This window comes from Lemur catta, chromosome X, assembly GCF_020740605.2.
Source record: "Lemur catta isolate mLemCat1 chromosome X, mLemCat1.pri, whole genome shotgun sequence".
Taxonomy (NCBI): Eukaryota; Metazoa; Chordata; class Mammalia; order Primates; family Lemuridae; genus Lemur; species Lemur catta.
Window position 1 is genome coordinate 57,757,857 of NC_059155.1, and position 20,519 is coordinate 57,778,375.

The 20,519-nt window shown below is 47.7% G+C and overlaps 1 protein-coding gene and 2 non-coding genes across 4 annotated transcripts in view; 2 read left to right on the plus strand and 1 right to left on the minus strand.

The window, feature by feature from the left end:
- Window positions 1-2,329: 2,329 nt before the first annotated feature.
- The window catches only part of OTUD5 (OTU deubiquitinase 5), a 31,315-nt gene continuing 13,125 nt past the window's right edge, over window positions 2,330-20,519 (minus strand). The window contains exons 3-9 of one of the 2 annotated variants that reach the window (XM_045538082.1): window positions 14,505-14,569; window positions 14,262-14,418; window positions 14,015-14,163; window positions 6,184-6,387; window positions 4,172-4,373; window positions 3,966-4,079; window positions 2,330-3,426 (exon numbers count right to left, since the gene is read on the minus strand). In XM_045538082.1, coding sequence (XP_045394038.1) covers window positions 3,305-3,426; window positions 3,966-4,079; window positions 4,172-4,373; window positions 6,184-6,387; window positions 14,015-14,163; window positions 14,262-14,418; window positions 14,505-14,569 — 1,013 coding nt within the window. In that variant the 3' untranslated portion in view covers window positions 2,330-3,304. Of the gene's footprint in view, window positions 3,430-3,965; window positions 4,080-4,171; window positions 4,374-6,183; window positions 6,388-14,014; window positions 14,164-14,261; window positions 14,419-14,504; window positions 14,570-20,519 lie in introns of both variants that reach the window. The other variant, XM_045538081.1, reaches the window with a different exon arrangement.
- On the plus strand, window positions 7,745-7,855 carry LOC123628951. The gene has a single exon (XR_006731830.1). It is a non-coding gene; the product is annotated as a U6 spliceosomal RNA (small nuclear RNA).
- On the plus strand, window positions 11,130-11,233 carry LOC123628953. The gene has a single exon (XR_006731832.1). It is a non-coding gene; the product is annotated as a U6 spliceosomal RNA (small nuclear RNA).

Sequence of the window (20,519 nt, forward strand, 5' to 3'; positions counted from 1 at the left end):
AAGGACGCCAGGATGGGGGCGGGGGTGGGGGAGGATGCGCCAGGCAGAGGCAAGCCTGGAGGAGGCTGCCTGCGGTGTTTTTTTGGAGCCCTTAACCCAGAAAGAACTAGCTAGACTTAGCCTTGGGCCCAGTCAGCAGGTCTAGAATCTACAACAGCAGGGGGTGGGGTGGGCAGAGAGCCAGGGTGGCATGGGGCTGTACTCCTGGGGGAGAGAGTCAGGGACTGAGACATGGTAGATGCTGCTAGAAGTACGAAAACACCCTCAGACACAAACTTACGAAAAATAACCAGAGAAGGCCCTACACCCCAGAAAGACAGAAATACAACTGCAAAGACACACAAAAACGTCATGAGAGATATGCACACATTCTGTCAGACACATTCATAGAAACTTGTCCTAGATATGCATGTAGACATGCACTGTCACACAGAGACTGACATACACTGTTCAGGCAAGCACACTGTCAGAAAAATAGTTATGTCCTAGAACTGACACCGAGAGATACCCAATACAGAAAGACAGGCACTCCAGAGACTCAGAGACCTACACTGCCATGTGACCACAGAAACGTCCTGTCAGACACACTGACAGAACTTGTCACAAACACACTGGCACCATCAGACATGTACTGTCACAGAAAGACTTGTACTGTCCCAGAAATGAGACGCAGAGTCTGTCACAGGGAGATACACAGATGCTCCAGAGACACACATGCACTGCTCAAAGGCAGACATGTACTAATGTGATAGAGCCACACAGATAGGCAGTGTCACAAAAATAGACATGGAGAGACCTGGTTGCAGGCACACATATACCATCAGACATGCAGCCTTATCAATGAAACAAACTGTCCAGAAATAGCCACCCAGAATCTGTCACAGGAATACAAACGGACCTCCACCCCATCAGACAGAAACCACAGATGCACTGTCACAGACAGACCCACGCAGACATGCACGCGTCTAGATACAGACACAAACTGTCAAGAGATAGAGTCCCACACTCAGTCACCATCTGACACACCTGGAAACAAGCCTTCATCACACACACGACTGGAGACACTGAGATGCACATGAATACTAGAACTCACCAGTCACACAAAAAGCAAATACATACATGTCTCTCCCTTATTCATCCAACATTATCAGGGGTCTACTATAAGCCTGCCAGGACTTGGTGGGGATGCAAATATTAGCGATATACAAGTAAGTCAGGCATCAAAGCCCCTGCCCAGGAAGTTTATTTATAGTACAGTTATTAGGGATATTTGTAGATAGAAGTGAGAACATGAATGGACTTCTCAGAAGGTGACCTTCTACCTGTCTTGAAAGACAAAGGTTGGTGGCTCAGGACAAGGGAAGGGCAAGTTGCACAGGCAGAGGCCAAGGAAATCAGAATGGCAAGAAGAGATAGGCAGGGGCCAAATGGTGCAGAAACTTCTACAACACTGTGTCCAGCAGTATATCATGTTGACCATACACATTCTCTCAATGCTCACAACCAGACAGAGCATGAAGTAATAGACATTAACCACTGCTCTTGTACAGATGGGATACTCGAAATTCAGAAAGGCTATGATTTGACCAAGGCCACACGGTTAGAAAATGCCAAGGAAGGTTTGAAAACAAACTCTCCAACATACATATGCTTGACCATTAGATTCCAGAGACACCCTGCAGACAGCCACTCAGCCACCCACACCCTCATCTGCAGAGCCAGACACACATCCTTCCACAGGGACCCTGTCATGGAAGCACAGTGAAAAAGATGCTTGAGAAAACCTGGGGGCCAGCCAGCCTTCTCTGCCTTGGCAGGACAGGGACAGAGGTGTCAGAGGACTGGGGGGCATGAACAAAAGGATTTAGACATTCCTCACCTTCTAAAACCCAGTGGGAGAGGCCCCTTTGGTCACTTCCACTAAATTCATGCTGCTATGAAGCACCAATTGTGCTTTTCCAAAGCCTTTCCTTATCAGATCACAAGGAAAGAGCAAGCATTGATGGTGAGGCAGGCAGGCAGGCAGAGAAACTGGGATCCAGGCAGAAGTTCAGCCTCTGCCCTCAAGCTCATAGTTCTCCCTGCTCCCATCACACCCTCAGGAAATACGGTAGGCAGGGGCAGCAGGCAAAGACCGAGCTTTTCTGGCAGTGATAGGTCCATAAGGTTTAATAAGCAGTGGGTTGATTAAATATGAACTCCAAGGCGCCAGACAGACCCTACTGGAGAGCATTCGGACCTCAGAAGTCAAGCCAAAGACCTGTGCCACTGCCTCCTCTGTCCAGAGGCCCACCCGCCCACTGCCCCACACAGAACAGAGCCGCTCAGGGAAACTGACATTTGGTTTTATTGTGCCAAGGACATTACAGATGGCGGATCTTGTCAACACCTGCAGGGCATGGGTGCCCCATCTGCCGAGGCTGCTCCCACTCCCTACACTCAAATCCTGGGTGGTGGCCATGATCCCAAAGATGCTCCCCACCCCAAGGTTCCAAAGAGACTAGCGGTGGTGGTGGAAGCAAAAGGAATGCAGCAAGGTCAGGGTCTCATTGTCCAAAGCCAGTCTGACACCTGCCACCCTCACCCCCTGCCCCAGCTCACACCCTAGGCCTTCTGCCCACCTCCATGGAGCTAGAGGCTAGAAGACAGCAACCCACATCTTTGCACCCCTCCGTGCTCCATGGCCTGCCTGCCCCCAAACCAGAGAGATGCCACCTTCACAGAGCCAGTGCTGTTGTCTACATCATTTTTGATTGGTTGATTTTATAAGATAAAAGTACACTTTAATAAAGAAAAAATTCAACATTGAAGGCTCAGACATTCTTGGGGTACTGGGAAGGGAAATATTCCACTTCTTCCTCCCATCTCCCTGGCATCATTGTGGAGGGGGTGACAAGTTTTTCTGATCTTGGAAGGGATGGGGGACAGGGAGACTTTCCTCTGTCTGAATGTCTCTCTCCTCTGGGGCTGCCTGGCTGCTGCCAGTTGGTTTGTCTCTGTGTGCCTCTTGCCTACCTTCGGCACCCTTGCCTGAGTCCCCTGTGGAATGCAGGGATGGTGCTGTGCGGGGTTGGGGGGGCAACAGGGCACGTCAGCTGATGGAGAGACAGGTGGTAGTGATGGCAGCAGCAATGAGAGGGAACGCAGGGCTGGGCCAGCCAGAGGGAAATGGACAGGAGAGAAAAGAGGGGAGAACGGGAAGACGGGGAGAAGGCAAGAGGGAAGAAAGCCAAAGACGGTGGGGTGGCACCGGAGGGCAGGAGTGGTGGGGGTTGAGAGACGGTGTCCAGTCCCTGGGTCTCCATCAACTCTTGTCTGGGGGTGGGTCTCTGTGCACTTTGTTTTTCTTCATACTGTCTAGGTATTCCTGTTGGGACACTGCCAGCACCGATGCTAGGATCTCGTCGTCATCCCAGTCATTCAGACCTGCTGGGCAAAAGAAAAAGGAAAAGGATAATGGAACACTCTCAGCCTTCCTTCTCCTCCCCCTTTGCTCTTTTTTTTGTTTTTGAGACAGAGTCTCGCTCTGTTGCCCGGCTAGAGTGAGTGCCGTGGCGTCAGCCTAGCTCACAGCAATCTCAAACTCCTGGGCTCAAGCAATCCTACTGCCTCAGCCTCCCGAGTAGCTGGGACTACAGGCATGCGCCACCATGCCCGGCTAATTTTTTCTATATATATCTTTAGTTGGCCAGATAATTTCTTTCTATTTTTTTTAGTAGAGACGGGGTCTCGCTCTTGCTCAGGCTGCCCCTTTGCGCTTTTTTCTAAGGAGAAGGCCCCTTAGGGCTGTGAAACCCCACTTAGATAGGCCCCCTCTGGGGCAAATCTCTTGGGCCTGAAAAATCCCCTCTAGCACTTCTCTTCTTAACTAGAGGCTATAGAAACCCTCTCTCAGGACTTGCTGCTTCTTCCAGTCCCTTCCCAACCCCCAGCTGGCCCCTGTCCCCCAGACAGAAGCAGCTTACCAAAGGCAGAGGGGGACATCTGCTGAATGAGGGCCCGGCACTCCAGAGCAGGGTAGAGGGACACCAGGGGGGAAGTAGCCCGGTCAGCTCCTGCTGAGAACTGACTGCTTGTACCTGGGGCAGGATAGTCAGAGGTAGGACATAGGGCCCAGGACCCAGGCAATACCTCCTAACCCCAGCACATTCCCTGTGAACAAGTCACTGACCTGGTGCACAGGGTGAAGGAGGTTTGGCAAGAGCTAAGACAGTGCCTGGGGAAGGGGGCTTGATGCCCAGCTCAGCATGCAGCTCAGGGTGCTCAGGTGAAGACGCTGAACTCCGCTGCCTTGGGGACCGGCTGGTCCACTCTTCCAGGCCACTGGAGGCTGCTGCTGTGGCTGAACTGCATGTAGCACTGGCTTTCCGGGGCTGCAATGGGGAAGGAAAAAGTGGTAAGGACTACACCACCAGCTGCAACCCTCATGTGCCTCACTCCTGAGTGCTGGCTCCCTTGTCGGGACCCTGGCTATGATACAGCTTCTACACAGGCCACCATCATTCCCACTCACACAGTGGACTGTAGGGCTCCTCCCAGGACAGAGGTGAAGCTCCTTAACCCCCTGTATCATCCCTACCACCAATCTGACAGAAAATGCTGCTCTACTTTTAAAATAGATCCCAAATCCAAACCCTTCTCACTACTGCCACTGCCAGCCAGCACTGTCACCAGTCACCTGGACTTCTGCAGTAGCCTCCCCTTGCTAGTGCCCTGCTTCCTCCCTCACTCCCCAGACTCCGTTCTATACTCAGCAATCAAGGGGATCCTGCTGAATCCTAAGTCAGATCCCATGCTGCTTCTGTTCACAACCCTCCCATGGCTTCTGCCTCACCACAGCCCACAAGTCCCTACCCAATCTGGCCCCACCACCTTTCTGACTTCATCTACTACAACACTCTGTCCAGCCACACTGGCCTTCCTCCGAGCTGTGCCTGAATCACACCAGGTGTGCTGGTCCTCTGCCTTCCCCTGTATATGTGCTCAGCTAACTCTCTCACCCTCTATAAGCTTTTGCTCAAACCCCTCCTGCTGAGGTCTACTCTGACCACACTAATACTGTGAGGCCGGGCGAGGTGGCTCACGCCTATAATCCTAGCACTCTGGGAGGCCGAGGTGGGTGGATCATTTGAACTCAGGAGTTCGAGACCACCCTGCCCAAGAGCGAGATCCCGTCTCTACTAAAAATAGAAAGAAACTATATGGACAACTAAAAATATATATAGAAAAAATTAGCCGGGCATGGTGGCACATGCCTGTAGTCCCAGCTACTCGGGAGGCTGAGGCAGGAGGGTTGCTTGAGCCCAGGAGTTTGAGGTTGCTGTGAGCTAGGCTGACGCCATGGCACTCTAGCCCGGGCAACAGAGTGAGACTCTGTCTCAAAAAAAAAAAAAAAAAAATACTGTGAACTCCCATCCCCATTCAGCCCTGCTCAACCCCCTTTCTCTGGCTCTACATTTTTCAACCATAGCACCTCTTAACTAATTTATTTATTATGTTTATTGGGTTTTTTTTTTTTTGTTTCACTCTGCGAAAATGTGAGCATTACAAGGATAAGATCTTGGTCTGCTGGGTTCACCTATGTACACTGAGAACAGTGCCTGGCACAGGCCTGCAGTAAATATTTAGTATTTGTCGAACAAATTATTCAGCTCTTGCCAACATCTGCGATCACTCCAAACTCCTTGTGATTCTTCAGATGCCTGCCTGCCCTGCCTCCTTCTGGCTCTAACAATTTAAACTTCCTCTATGAAGACTGACCAGAGGCCCCACCTCCACTGGTCTCCCGGCCAGGGTCAAGGGCCCCATCGATGAATCTGTCTCCTTCAACAGACGGGATCACTGAGGGCAGAGAGGGTGGATCTGATTTTACATCCTGAGCACAGGGCATGGCAAACAAGGGCATTCAACAAAAGGTTGTCTCTCTGAAACTATTCATTGCTCCCTCATTATCACCAGCAGCAGCGGCTACCCTCTTACTCCTTAAGTGGTTGTTCTGCACACATATGGAAAGTTCCAAGGCACAATGCCAAAACTAAGGCCAAGATAAGTTATAGATGGGGCTGGAGGTTTCCTTCCCTCCCAGATGTCAAAACAGCTTAATTTTTTCCTGCCCATTTGGGGGCAAAGTATGAGTAGTAATGAGAGTTCTTGGCCAGGCCAGTGACAGAGCCCATGACCCACCTGGCTGGGGCCGCGAACCTGGCGGGCCTGTTTCTCCTGATCCCGCAGCCACTGCAGGTAGGATTCCCGAGCCACCTGCTCCTCAATGGCCTCGTTCGTGGCCTCCCAGTCTGTAGCCCGTTTCTTGTCTTCCAGCATCTGCTGTTCAATCCATGACTCCTCTGATGTTTTTATGGCATTCTTCATCAGGGACTGCTCTGCAAACTGCGAGGAGAGGAACGGGGATGTGCAATGACAGTCTGAACCTGGCCAAGAGTCAGAAAGGGCTCAGGCAGGTAGGCCCACAGGCCCCAGAAAAAAAGGAAATAAGAAGTTAGGTACTCCCACAAAGAACCCCTCAGCAGACTACCTCTTTATCAGGTTCTGAGGGAAAGCAGGCTTGGGTTGTAAGACTTGTCATTCCAAACTCCTGTGCTCAAAAGACCTGACTCTAACCTCAAGACATCTCAACTGAGGCACTAAGTCTGGGGTAGCCAGGTACCCTCCAGCCTATACCTTAATTTTAAAAAGCTCCATCCAGTGATGACTCAGTCTGGGCTTTCCTTACATATGCCCAGATGGGACAAAGCTAGCAGTGTGTGCATGCGGTAGAGGGAGTACTCAAGCATCTAAGGGGCTGGAGGAAGCCATGTGGATGTGTGAGAGGGTGAGGGGGCAGTACCAGCGTGGTGTGGGGTGTTATGAGTTGTAGGACACTGAATGAGTGTTCTGTTTGTCAGGCTGTGAAATACAATAGCCTTTAAAAAAGAAAATCACAGAAAATATCAGAATATATCCCAGGGAATAAGTGTAAATATTGTTTTGTGAAACTTTAGTTAACATTTTAATGCACATATACATACTACACATAAGTCCATGTGTGCTAAGTAATGATGTAAGATGTAATTTTTCACTGTGGATAAGAATTGTGAACTAAAATAAAATTTTAAGGCTCGCTCCCCTCCACTGGCTGACTGAATGGACCCCCTCGTGGCCAAAGGAATATCCTAAAACTAAATTGCCTGCCAGGAGGAGGGAGGTCAGACATGCCTGAACATGCCCCTCTCCCTTCTTGGGGACATCCTTTGTAATCCATTAACAAGCCTAAAGGTATACAAGACAAATCTACAGGCCCTCAATTTACATAACAAATCTATGTCTGGTGGCTTATCTCTGATAAACAGCAACTATGTTAAAACATTCCAAGCCTTTAGACAAAGCTTCATGTCTTTAACCAATTACAAGCCAAAAAACCTTTAAACCCACCTATAACCTGCAAGCCCCCTCCCTCGAGATGGCCCACCTTTTCAGGCCAAACCAATGTATGAGTTTCACGTATTGATTTATGACTTTACCTGTAACCCGTCTCCCTGAAATGTATAAAACCAAACTGTAACCGAGCCACAGCGAGTCCACTTGCCCAAGGCCTCTCGGGCATGGCTCCGGGTCATAATCCTCAAATTTGGCTCAAAATAAATCTCTTTAAAATTATTTTACAGAGGTTGGCTTTTTTTTTTCCGTTGACAGAGTTTAAAAAAGGCTGTAAACTTCTGTTAATAACAAGCTAATTAAAAACAGGCAAGTGCTCGCTTCGGCAGCACATATACTAAAATTGGAATGATACAGAGAAGATTAATTAGCATGGCCTCTGCGCAAGGATGAAAAAAATGAAAAAAAAAAATTAAATAATTAAAAAAAATAATAACAGGCAAAAAATCTAAACATACTCTGGCAGTGGAAAAAACACACAAGTGTTTTTTTCTATTCTTTCATTCAACAAAAACCAACACAGAAGACTCCTGTGACCAATCGTGTGGGGGTCCTCCAATCCAATTCAATTTTGACGCTATCTACCTGGAGATAGCTGCAGATCCCACAGGTTGAGGCCTCAGTCCCACAAGACTCCCCCCTCCCTTCAGAAATCAGTCGTAAATCTGTGCCTCCAGAACATCTAATCAACTGGCTATAAGTTGGGGTTCCCATGACCCTCTCTTTGGGTTCGATTTATTTCCTGGAGTGGCTCACAGAACTCAGGGAAACAAATTTGCTGGTTTATTACAAAGGGTAATACAAAGGAAACAAATGAAGAAACCCACAGGGTGAGGCATGGGGGAAGGGGCGCAGAGCTTCCCTGCCCTCCCTGGGGTGCCAGCCTCCAGGCGCCTCCGGAAGCTCCCAATATGCATGACTGCTTAAACTGTGGGTGACCAACTTAATCTTCAGCCCCTCTCCCTTCCCCAGGGGTAGGGGGATGGGCTAAAAGTACTAAACCTCTAATCATGCCTTGGTCTTTCTGGTGACCAGCCCCCATCCTAAAGCTACCTAGAGGCAGCTAGCTATCAGTCAATCGTTAGCATACAAAAAGACATCACTTTGGAGTTTCTAAGGATTTTAAGAACTGTTTGCCAGGAAGTCACACACACAATTCACCGAAGATATACAGATGGCAAATAAGCATATGAAAAGATGCTCAACACTGGATATTAGGCAATTGCAAATTCAGATAATGAGATATCACTACACCTAACAGAATGGCTAAAATCCAACATGCTGACAAGATCGACTGCTGGTAATAATGCTGAGCAACAGGGGCCTTCATTCATTATGATGGGAATGCAAAATAGTATTATAGCCACTTTGGAAGACAATTTGGCAGTTTCTCACAAATCAAAACATAGTCTTACAACACCATCAAGCAATCGCGCTGCTAGATATTTACACAACTGATCCAAAAGCTTATGTCCACACAAAAACCTGCATGCAGAAGTTTACAGAAGCTTTATTCATAATCATCGAAAACTAGAAGCAACCAAAACTGTCTTTCAATAGGTGAATGATTAAGTAAACTGTGGTACCTCCATAAATGGAATATTAAGTGATAAGAAATGAGCTAATAAGTCATTAAAAAAACACGGAAAAACCTTACTGCATACTGCTAACTGAAAGAACCAGTCTGAAAAGGCTACATACTGTATAATTTCAATTATACAACATTCTGAAAAAGGCACAACCACAGAGACAATAGGCAGATCAGTAGTTGTAGGAGAGGAGGAGGGGAGGAGGGGAGGAGGCAGGGGAAAACACGTGGAGCACAGAGAATTTTAAGGGTAATGAAACTATTCTGAATGATCCTGTAATGGTGGATACATGACATAATATACTTGTCAAAACCCATAGAAGGTACAACACAAAGAGTGAACACCTAAATGCATGCTAATTTTTAAAAAAGATCAATTAGGAAGTCAGGGATCCCAGGATGGAATGCAGAATATGACAAGAGAATCTAAACGTATTACAAATGTATGAAACACTCTCACTGAAGGGTGTGGGGGGGAGTTGGTGACCTAAGTCACGTTCAAAATGAATGGAGTCTTTAACACTAAAGGCAAACAGAACTGCACATAGCATTGTACTCTACCTGATAAAGTTTCCCAGGGGTGTAAGGGTGAACCAGTCTGATAACTGCTAAATGTATGTATATGGAAGCCAGCAGTTAAGCAGACGGTGGATGACGGCAGCCAGTTTTCTACTGCTGGAGTGGGAATTTACACATGAACAAGGGGAGAAGGCTAGAATGATGCATGTGGTAATGGATTTGAGTTGGAGACATCACTAAGAACTCACGTTTAGTTTAATATAGATACACGTAGTTACACATAGAAATATTTACAGGTATGTGTCACACACATATCTCCTTGCTCTGTCAGCTGAGAGATCCTAGAAGCAAGGACAACCTGGTAGCAAAGAGCATACTCAGCATCCAGACCTTGGTTTTCAACAACATTCTCTAATAAAAGGTTTCAGGCCCCTTTGGAGAAATGGTTGATTCTAGCATTGGGATAGGAAATATACAAGATGAACCTGGAACACCTGATAGCACCAGAGAATAAGGAAATGCTTCAGAAAAAGATGGAACAGCCAGGCGCAATGGCTCAAGCCCACTACTCAGAAGGCTGAGGCAGGAGGATTGCTTGAGCCCAGGAATTCAAGGCTGCAGTGAGCTAAAATCACACCACTGCATTCCAGCCTGGGTAAAAGAGTGAAACTCTATCTCCAAAAAAAAAAAAACAAAAAAAAAACAAGATGGAACAATTTGAGAAATGAAAGTAGTATTAGATTATGGATTATAACCCAAAGTATGAATACCTGTAAGTCCATACTGATATAAATAAATAATTAAATGAATAATGGGGGACAAGAAACAGATCTCCCTTGTAGAAGAATTCTAAATAATTTACACAGATATTCTGCCCTCAAAGAGATGGAGCATAACCCTCATTTCTTAGGTATGGGCTGTGCATAGTAACTTCCTTCCAAACAGTACAATATGGGAAAGAGGCTGGGCACAGTGGCTCATGCCTGTAAATCCTAGCACTTTAGAAGGCTGAGGTGGGGAGGATCACTTGAGGCCAGGAGTTCAAGACCAGCCTGAGCAAGAGTGAGACGTAGTCTCCACAAAATCAGCCTGGCGTGGTAGCGTGCCTGTAGTCCCAGCTACTCAGGAGGTTGAGGCACGAGGATCACTGGAGCCCAGGAGTTTGAGGTTGCAGTGAGTTACAATGACAACACTGCACTCCAGCTGGGGCGACAGAGCAAGACCCTGTCTCAAAAAAAAAAAAAAAAAAAAAAAAAGGTGGGAAAGAGTAACTTTACAGTGGAGAAACCTGACAAACACTACTTCTGCCAGGTGATCAAGGACAACATCAACAGTCATAAATCACATTCATAGTATATACCTTTGATTTGATGTAATGAGAATGGCACTTTACCTCTGTGATCTTCCTCCCTAAAATCTACAACCCAAGCCTAATCATGAGAAAAACATCAAATTCCAAAAGAGAAGCTTTCTACAACAGAATTGATCAGTACTCCTTAAAACTGTCAAGGTCATAAAAACAAGGCAACTCTGAGAAACTGTCACAGACAAAGGAGCCTAAGGAGGCACAGGATCTTCAGTTAATAATAATGTATCGCTTCAGCAGTACATATACTAAAATTGGAACAATACAGAAGATTATCATGGCCCTTGCCCAAGGATGACACGCAAATTCATGAAGCATTCCATATTTAAAATAATAACAACAATAATGTATCAATATTGGTTCACACATTGCAACAAATGTGCCACAGTTATCTGAGATGTTAATAGCGAAACTGTGTGCAGGGGCTCAGGGGCGGAGGGCATAGGGGAATTCTGTAGTCTCTCTTCCGTTGGGTTGATGCGCCAGGTAATAGGTTTAGTGTTATGCTGATGCACCACGTAATAGGGTTAGTGTTATGCTGATGAACCAGGTAATAGGTTAGTTGATGCGCCAGGTGACAGGTTAGTATTATGCTGATGTGCCAGGTAATAGGTCAGTATTATGCTGATGAGGGTCTTCCGTGGGGGGTGGGGGTCTCAGGTGGCTGATCCGCCAACTAATAGATGGGGGTTTTCCTTATCAGTACACCACATTCATAGTATACGCCTTTGATTTGATGTAATGAGAATGGCACTTTACCTCTGTAATCTTCCTCCCTAAAATCGACAACCCAAGCCTAATTATGAGAAAAACATCAAATTCCAAAAGAGAAGCTTTCTACAACAGACTTGATCAGTACTCCTTAAAACTGTCAAGGTCATAAAAACAAGGCAACTCTGAGAAACTGTCACAGACAAGGGAGCCTAAGGAAGCACAGGATCTTCAGTTAATAATAATGTATCAATATTGGTTCACACATTGCAACTAACGTGCCACAGTTATCTGAGATGTTAATAGCGAAATTGTGTGCAGGGGCTCAGGGGCGGAGGGCATACGGGAATTCTGTACTATCTCTTCAGTTATTCTATAAATGTAAAACTGCTCTAAACAATTAAGTCTATTCATTTAAAAAAAACTAAAACATTCAAACTTTTTAAGAAAGAAAAAGAAAATGAGTAATCAAACCAGGACGTCATGGATGAATCTTAAATGCATAGTATTAAGTAAAAAAAAAAGTCTGAAAAAGCTACATCCCGTATGATTCAAATTATATGACATTCTAGAAAAGGCAAAACTAGATTTGGTAAACAGATCAAAAACAAGGAAATTCTGATAAATTGTCACAGTCAAGAAGAGACTAAGGTACACAACAAGTAAATATAATATGGTGTCTTGGGTAGGACTGTGGAACAAATAAAAGTCATTAGGGAAAACTGAGGTAATCTGAATAAAGTACGATCATTAGGTAATAATATATCAATATTGGTTCATTAATTTGACAAATGTACTATGCTAACACATTAATCATAGTGGGTGGGCCGGGCGCAGTGGCTCACGCCTGTAATCCTAGCACTCTGGGAGGCCGAGGCGGGTGGATTGTTTGAGCTCAGGAGTTCAAGACCAGCCTGAGCAAGAGTGAGATCCCGTCTCTACTAAAAATAGAAAGAAATTATATGGCCAACTAAAATATATATATATATATATATATATATATATATATATATATAAAAATTAGCCAGGCATGGTGGTGCATGCCTGTGGTCCCAGCTACTCGGGAGGCTGAGGCAGTAGGATCGCTTAAGCCCAGGAGTTTGAGGTTGCTGTGAGCTAGGCTGACGCCACGGCACTCACTCTAGCCCGGGCAACAAAGTGAGACTCAGTCTCAAAAAACAAAACAAAAAAAAAAAACCATAGTGGGGTATATGGGAACTCTGTAATATCTTTGCAATGATTCTGTAAATCTAAAGCTGTTCTAAAAGTAAAAGTTTTTAAAAACAAAACAAAAAACCCTATGATGGAGGGTGTGTTGGTGTTAGAGTATGTGTTTCCTAAAACGAAGCAGGAGCACCGTTCTGTTTGTAGGAAGTGAAACCTGAATAGAAGACATCAAAATCCCCAGCAGGGCCAGACACAGTGGCTCACACCTGTAATCCCAGCACTTTGGGAAGCCGTGGGAGGATCACTTGAGCCCAGGAGTTCCAGAGCAGCCTGGGCAACATACCCAGACCCCCACCTCTACAAAAAATTGTAAATATTAGCCAAGCATAGTAGTGTGTTCTTATAGTCCCAGCTACTCGGGAGGCTGAGGCTGGAGGATCGCTTGAAGCTCAGGAGTTCTGAGGCTGCAGTGAGCTATAATTGCACCACTGTACTACTCCAGCCTGAGCAAAAGAGCGAGACCTTGTCTCAATAAATAAATAAATGAAAGAAAGAAAGAAAGAAAGAAAAAAACCCAAAAAACCCCACAAAAAACCCCAAAACAAAACAATACAAAAATCCCCAGCGGATGACTATTTATGAGAGAGAAAGAATGAAAATCTACCAGTGTGTGCTGGGAAAATGTACTGCCTCCTTCTAAACAACTACTAGTCCCTAGGCACAGTGGGAGGTGCTTTCTATATCAGCCAAGCTTCCAGCCCAGAGTACTTATACAATCTGCACTAGGTCCCACACCAGGTAAGTGGTGGGGCCAGGCCTGCACCCCAGGTCTCTGTCACCACAGCTGTCTGTAACTACTATGGGTCTGGGAGAAAGATCCATGCCAAGACACCCAGACCAAGCCCGGGCTCACTGATCCCAAACAGGACTTCCATGGCCTAAAATGCCAGCCCTCAAAAGGCACAGAAGATGGGTGAGGCGGCTCACAGACAGGCAAGCTGAGACCACAGAATGAGCCCTGAGAGATCAACCCAGGTAACTCCTTAATTTTATAGAAGTGAGACCTCAGGGGAAACCCAGGGAGGAGACAGGACATTTTTGTGGGTTAGGGGCAGAAATGCTCTTTCCCATCCTAAGGCCTGGAGAGTTCTTGCCCTTGTAGGGCAGAAACTCCAGCAGAGGTTTCTGATCCCTATATCCAGCAGCCATCCTGGGCACAGGCACCCACTCACCCCTGGTTTGAATGATGGCAGGCCCAGCCCCACACCAATGGTGGCCTTGTTAGGATTCACCACTGAATTATAGTGGATATTCCGATGGTAGCTGACACGGATAGGTTCGTCTTCGTTTTGATGTATCCCATGGAATGTGTTGATGGGCTCTGCAGAGAAAGAAAAGGAGGGAGCATCCACAGTAGGCCAGGAAGGGCAGGCTCAGATGAGGCACCATCAGTCCCTCATCTACCCACTGCAGAAGTACCTGTGCTGTATTGGTACACCTCCACGGGACGGTTGTACATCTCTGCCATGGCCTGCATCTCAATGTGGTTGCCATGGCAGTTGTTTTTCCGCTTCCTGTTAATGTAGGTGGTGAAGTCCTCTGTGACATAGTTGGAGAAGTAGTCAGCATTCTTCATCTGCAGAATAGATTGGGAGGTCAAGGTCTGTGGGGAGAGGAGACCTCCCACCTTGCCCCTGCCCCAAGGCTTTCCCAAGGTCTTACCAGATAGTCCATGCAGTGCTTTCGCACAACCTCATGCATGTCCTGGTCTCCATATACCTGATCAGCTGTGGGGACAGAAGAAAGGAGAGGCTGGGGTCAGAGCTGCCATCAGAGAACCAGCTTGAGTCCCAGAACATCCTTGGGGGAGAAGGGGCAGGGGGACGAGGGAAATGCCCTTTCCTATCCTAAGGCCTGGAGAATTCTTGCCCTTGTAGGCTGGAATGGGGTCATGGGAAAAGAGGCAGACAGGGACAGACTTAAAGAATAAGAGAGTACAGGTAAGAGGAACACAAACACAGGCCTCTTGGGCAGATGACCTTTGTAGGTTAAAAAAAGAAGGAAAATAAAAAAGGGGGGGGCCTCTAAGTCCAATCTGCCAGATACTAGTGAGCTAAGCGACCAGAGGCAAGTGACCTGAGTGTTCTGAGCCTCATATGCCTCAACGGTAAAATGAGACCAAGGTGGATAACAACCTGGCAGGCCTTTTGTAGGGATTAAATGACATAATGGGTATGAACTGACTATCACTGGGCTTGGGACAGAGTAGTCACTCAGTAAATCAGAGTCCCCTTCTTCACAGTGAGACCTGAATGTGGGGTACCGTGGAAGTGACCAATGTGAGTAAGATCCTGCCCCTGCTTCTGAGGAGCACACAGTCTAGTGAGAGAAATAAGACATACATGCAAGTAACTTCAGCTTAACTCAGGAAGGCAGCCTGCAGCCCAAATGGTCCAGGCGTTGTGGGGTTTGGTCAAACTAAGGCAAGAAGGAAGCAGGCTCCCTCTACTTCGCTTCAGGATCTTCACACATGCCGTCCCTTCTCTTCAGGATGCTCTTCCCATCCGCTTCAGCTGCCTACTTCTCAAACACCAGCATGTTCTTTAACACAGCTCCTCCCCCTCCAGGGGACCTCTCTCATCAGATTTCTCAAAGGTATGCTCAGACTTCTGCCAGATCACACTGGGCTCCCACTGAAGGCAGAGGGCAGTTCACACCTAAGTCCACCCCCAGGTCAGGGCCTGATACAGTAAAGAAAATCAGGAAAAGTTTGCTGAGCAGATGGATAGGCTGGGGGAGCCAGGGAGCTCTTCTCCCTGTGAAAATTGAAATGGGCTTGAAGATTAGGCAAGTCTAATTTCCACTGGTTGAAACACTGAAGAGGGAATTTCCCTTTGTTTCCCCAGAGGACCACTGCTCTGATGGGATCTCCCTGGGGAACTGGGATAGAATCAGATCACACAGGGAACACTCCAGAGTTCTTCCACGACCATCAGTCTACCTCTCTGAAGGACTGTCAGAAGAACACCTTCACTGCCCTCCCTTTCCCTCCCTGGAGGGTTCTGTAAGATAAGGAAAGAAAGGCTGCTCTGAGATAGAAAATGGGGCCCATGTCTGTCTCAAGTCCTCTTGGAGGCGCAGAGACCTGAAGGGTGAGGGGGTGTGGGGGATGTGAAGGCGGGAAGGGGTAGCCCCTTCACCGATGTAAACAAGGATGTGGGTTCTGTGGCCACAATCTCCCCCGCCCCCCACCCCACCCCCTCCCGAGGCACTTCCAGCAAGTCACATGTTCTGCACACAGGCTCGGGGGCCCCCTGCTGCTGCCTTTCTTAGAAGCCAGGACCACAGAGCCTGCACAGTTGAGCTGCTTCAGGAGCTATTTCTGTAGGCTGAGCTTGGGGTGCTGGGAGGCAGTGCTGTCGGCAGCTGTAGTAAACAGGAACTGAAATGGGAGTGAAGGGGTTAAATCGGGGTCGGCCTGCCAGGTTCAGGGAGGTAGGCTAAGGTGCTGGAGAAAACCTATCTCCTATGAAAGGGTCAACTGTCATTTCTAGGCCTGGGAGTTCTATCAGTGAGAGCTAGACGTCAGATGCAGAAAAATGGGGAAAAGGGGAGACTCTGAGACAGGAATCGGAGCTAGGGGAGAACCTCGGGAGGGTCCCACTCCCCTGACAGTGACTCCTTTGTCTGGCAGAAAGGCTCTGCTGCCTCCTAGCTGTGTGACGCTGGAAGAGGCCTTTAACCTATCTGGGCTGAGATGTCTTCATCCATAAAGTGGGGACAGTAACTCTTCTTCCTCGCAAAGGGTGTTGTCAAGACTACAATTGAAGCACCTGAAGCAGAGGTAGTAAAGAAACAGCAGCCCCATTTGTCACAAGCACAATGACTCCTTCACATTGCCCGCTACCCACAGGTCAGCCAGAATGTTTCTGGGACTGCTTATTGAGCCCTTCCTCATTTCTGTTGTACTTCCTCAGCCAGAGGAAAGCCCCAAATGCAGAGCCTAGGCTGCCCCTCCTCTTGCAAGCAGGACTGGCTCTCTACTGAATCCAAAGGTCCAGAAGCCTACCTTCTGTGAACTTAGCGCAAAACTTTTGCAACAACATTAGTATCAAATTAATATAGGCTTCACAAAACACGGTCTTGAAATATGGGCAAGTTATGACACTTCTCCACTTACCTATAAAATGTAAACTATCACGTCCCCTATGATACCACTGATAGGCGATATGGTATAATATATATTTAATTACAGCTTTTGGGGGAGAACCCCACCACACTAATAAGATGTACCCTAATTAAGGAACCATTAATGTGGAAGAAAATGTGCATCTCTGAACCAAGAAAAACAGCAACAGTACCTCCCCCCAAGGGAGACTAGGATTTCTTCAATGACATAAAGCAGGAAAAGCATCTAGCACAGAGCTAAGAACATAGTAAGCACTCAACAAGGCTTAGCTTTTCTGACTTTCCTAGCCCCACCTCTTTCCTCTAGAAAGCCCTCCTCCTCCCAGAAGGTTGGCAGAGTGGACTCCCTGTGGAGGGGCCTGAGGTGGGAGGAAGAGGGACCCAATGGACCTGCAGAGGTAGGGGAATTCAGAAACTTGTTTTGATAGAAACTGAAACTCCTCCTCTTGCTGACGCTGCACTTGTGGGCAATCTGCACCTGTTCTCCCCTCCAGAGTCCAGCTGGAAGGGGGTCCCCTACGACCCCACCTCTGTCCTCATCCCCAACAGGGCTCAGAAACCCTCAGTACAATACTACAAGTGGTTCCAACAGAGCCTTTTCACACTCCAACTCATTCAATCCTCACCGAAACACTCCTAACTTTACCCAGGAGGGATACTGAGATATAGAAATGAAGCACAGTTGACCCAAGATCACACATTTAGGGGGGTAAAGGCGAGGCTCTTAACGAGTAACTGCTGGACCCAGGTGATATTACCACCTCCACCCCAATCCAGCTATCACCTTAGTCACCTTACTCTCTGAGGCCAGGCCCGACACTGTCTGCCTCAGTTTCCCCACCAGCACACACAAATATCCGCTGGAACTCAGGAAAGGCATGAGAATGGGCAGAGATTATAGATATCAGGGGCTAAATCTCTCCCTAAGGCCACAAAGGTCAACATGAACTTTACCCTCCCCACACATCCCACTTCTCTCCTTTCTCTGAGCACATAGAGAAACCACTATAGAAGTGTACATGTGTACACATATACAGCCAACAGTGCCTGCCAAAGATGTTCCCCGAGTACAAATGCCCACACAACAATCCCCACAACAGAGAACTATCACATTCAATGAGTAGATGCCCTTGCCACCAACCAGGAAAAAATGAAGCCTGGACAAGATATGAGGCTATACAAACTCAGGAATTCCCTCACCTCCTTCCTAGCCTTTGCAAGGGTAGGTGGGGGGATAACTAACTATAGCTATAACAGACTTGCCTTAACCTCTCTCCCCTGCAGCCTGGGGGAAATCCTTCCTACTCAGGTTCCCTAAAATATAACCAGTATGTATCCAGAGTTATGTGGAGAAGCAAGACAGGAGAACCTGGATTATCTTTCTACAGGGGTTTAAGTACAAGGTCCTACCATTTGCTTTAGAGGCCCCCTGGGAACTGCCTGCTCCCCAGGTTGCTGCCTGCCTTCCTGCCTGCTAGAAGAGTCACAGCAAGTTCCACTAAGGATAGAAAAGGAAGCTTGGTTTTTGCAGGCAACCTAAAAACAAACCATATAAATGTGTGTACACAAAGCAGCAGGGAGAGACAGCGACCTGGTCTGCTCCCTACTGCCCTCCTGGTTCAGTGGGAACCCTGGCCCCACTGAGGGCTCATCTCCTCAGGAGATGAGCCAGAAAAAGGTCTCACCTGCCTGTCAAGCAGCTGTGGTATGACCTGGCCCATGGTCCCAACTACCCTAATTGGCACACACTTAGTGGGGGAGACAGGAGAACTTGGCCTCCTTGGTTTCTCAAGGATTCCCACTGCAAGGATGAGAAAACTAAAGGATGCAGGGCAAAGAGAAGCCTAAGGAAGCTGGTGTATAGGAAATGGCCCATAGGAATCTTCTCCTCCTGTGGCCTGGTTCAACCTCAAACATCGATGTTCTGACACTGGCTCTGTGACCTAAATAGGGCAGGGTCCTTGGCTTTCTCTTGAGACCTCAGTTTCTCCATTTATAAAATAGTCCAAATTATCTAAGATCCATCACTTCCAGTGCTGATGGTCCATGTTCCAAACCAAAAGGACCAGAAGAATGGGCTTGGCTAACGTTTCTGGGCTTCACTGCCATAACACATACAGCCCCAGCCGCTCCCCATGGCCCATGCAGACACAACCATGTGGCCTCCACTTTGCCCACAGAGGCCAGCACCAGGGCCATGGTCAGGGTGAGAGGTTTCTGCTGAGTCAAACCCATATGGAGGGAGGGAGAGAGGGAGAGATGCAGAGTCACGTTTCCAGGAGGAGATTATCTGAGCATAGCAGGGGTAGGGTGGGCCACAGGATACCTTTAGAAACTCAGGCTCCACTTCCACTCCACCCAAGCTTTCACCGATGCTCATGAATCCCCAATAGGAGGTGGTGGGATAGAAATGAGCACAAACAATGGATACTGGTTCACACAGGGGACACCCAGACCCCAGAGGCAAAACAGAGGTCAGAAAGCCACCTGATTCAGGACTCCCAACAATAGATGGCCATGTGCTCCTAGTTGGAGGAGGTAATGCCCAGAGAGATCAAGGAACACAACTGAAGTCACCCAGCCAGTTGACAACCAAGCTAAGAAGCTATAAGGCTCCTAGATCACAATGAATGTATCCTTTGGACATATCTGGGTTCCCATGCCAGCCCAGCCACTAATGACCCTGGGCATGTCATTCCTTTTTTTTAAGCCTCAATCTTCTCACCTGCCTCATGGGATAATGATCCAAATATTGCAGGTGAGCCTGAAGCACCCAGCTAAATGCTTACCACACAAGAAAAGGACAAATTGCCCTCTATGTTTGCAACCCTCCCCAACTCCAACTCGCAGTTACGTGCTCCTTCCACGATTCAATGCATGGCAGGAAGTCACAGCCTGTAGGACTTTGCATTAGAGCCTAAGGCAACTGCCATCTGTCCCTGTCCAGGCTAGGCTGGAAACGGAAAGGGCAGAAAGCCTGGGGACAAAGTCCCCTTCCTAGACACGTGTATTGTGCACTCTGCACCAAGGAAACCTTCAGATGAAGCCTAGAGACCAGGGGCCATGTACTTCTAGGGAGAGGCCACAGGACTTCTGAGGTTTTACAGAGAAAAGCCGAGGGCAGCCTAGTCAGGGGAAATGTGTAGCCATAACACAGATAAGGAAAGGCCTTCAACCTGCCGCGGTCAGCTCTTCCTGTAAGCTCAGACCCCTTACTGGAAGGCCCCAGTTAGGGGAAGGGTCAGCAGGCGTTTGGGGATAACAGCTAGATAGAAACACACATACACAAATAGTGCTCTTCATACAGGTTGCTGCACAAGCCAGGTCCTCCCTAGCCCCAAGGTCTACTTCAATGACTGCCCAAGACCAGCCGCCCAGTTACATTCTCTGACCCTAACTCCACCAGCGGCCCTGCTTACCCCACATCCAGCCTGAGGTCTCAACATAGGGCCTAGGACCTAATAGGCCCCCATCTATTCTTTCTTTGCCTCCCTTCTATTCAAGATGCCCCTAAACCCAGCTCTTGCCCTAGGAAACATCACAGGAGAA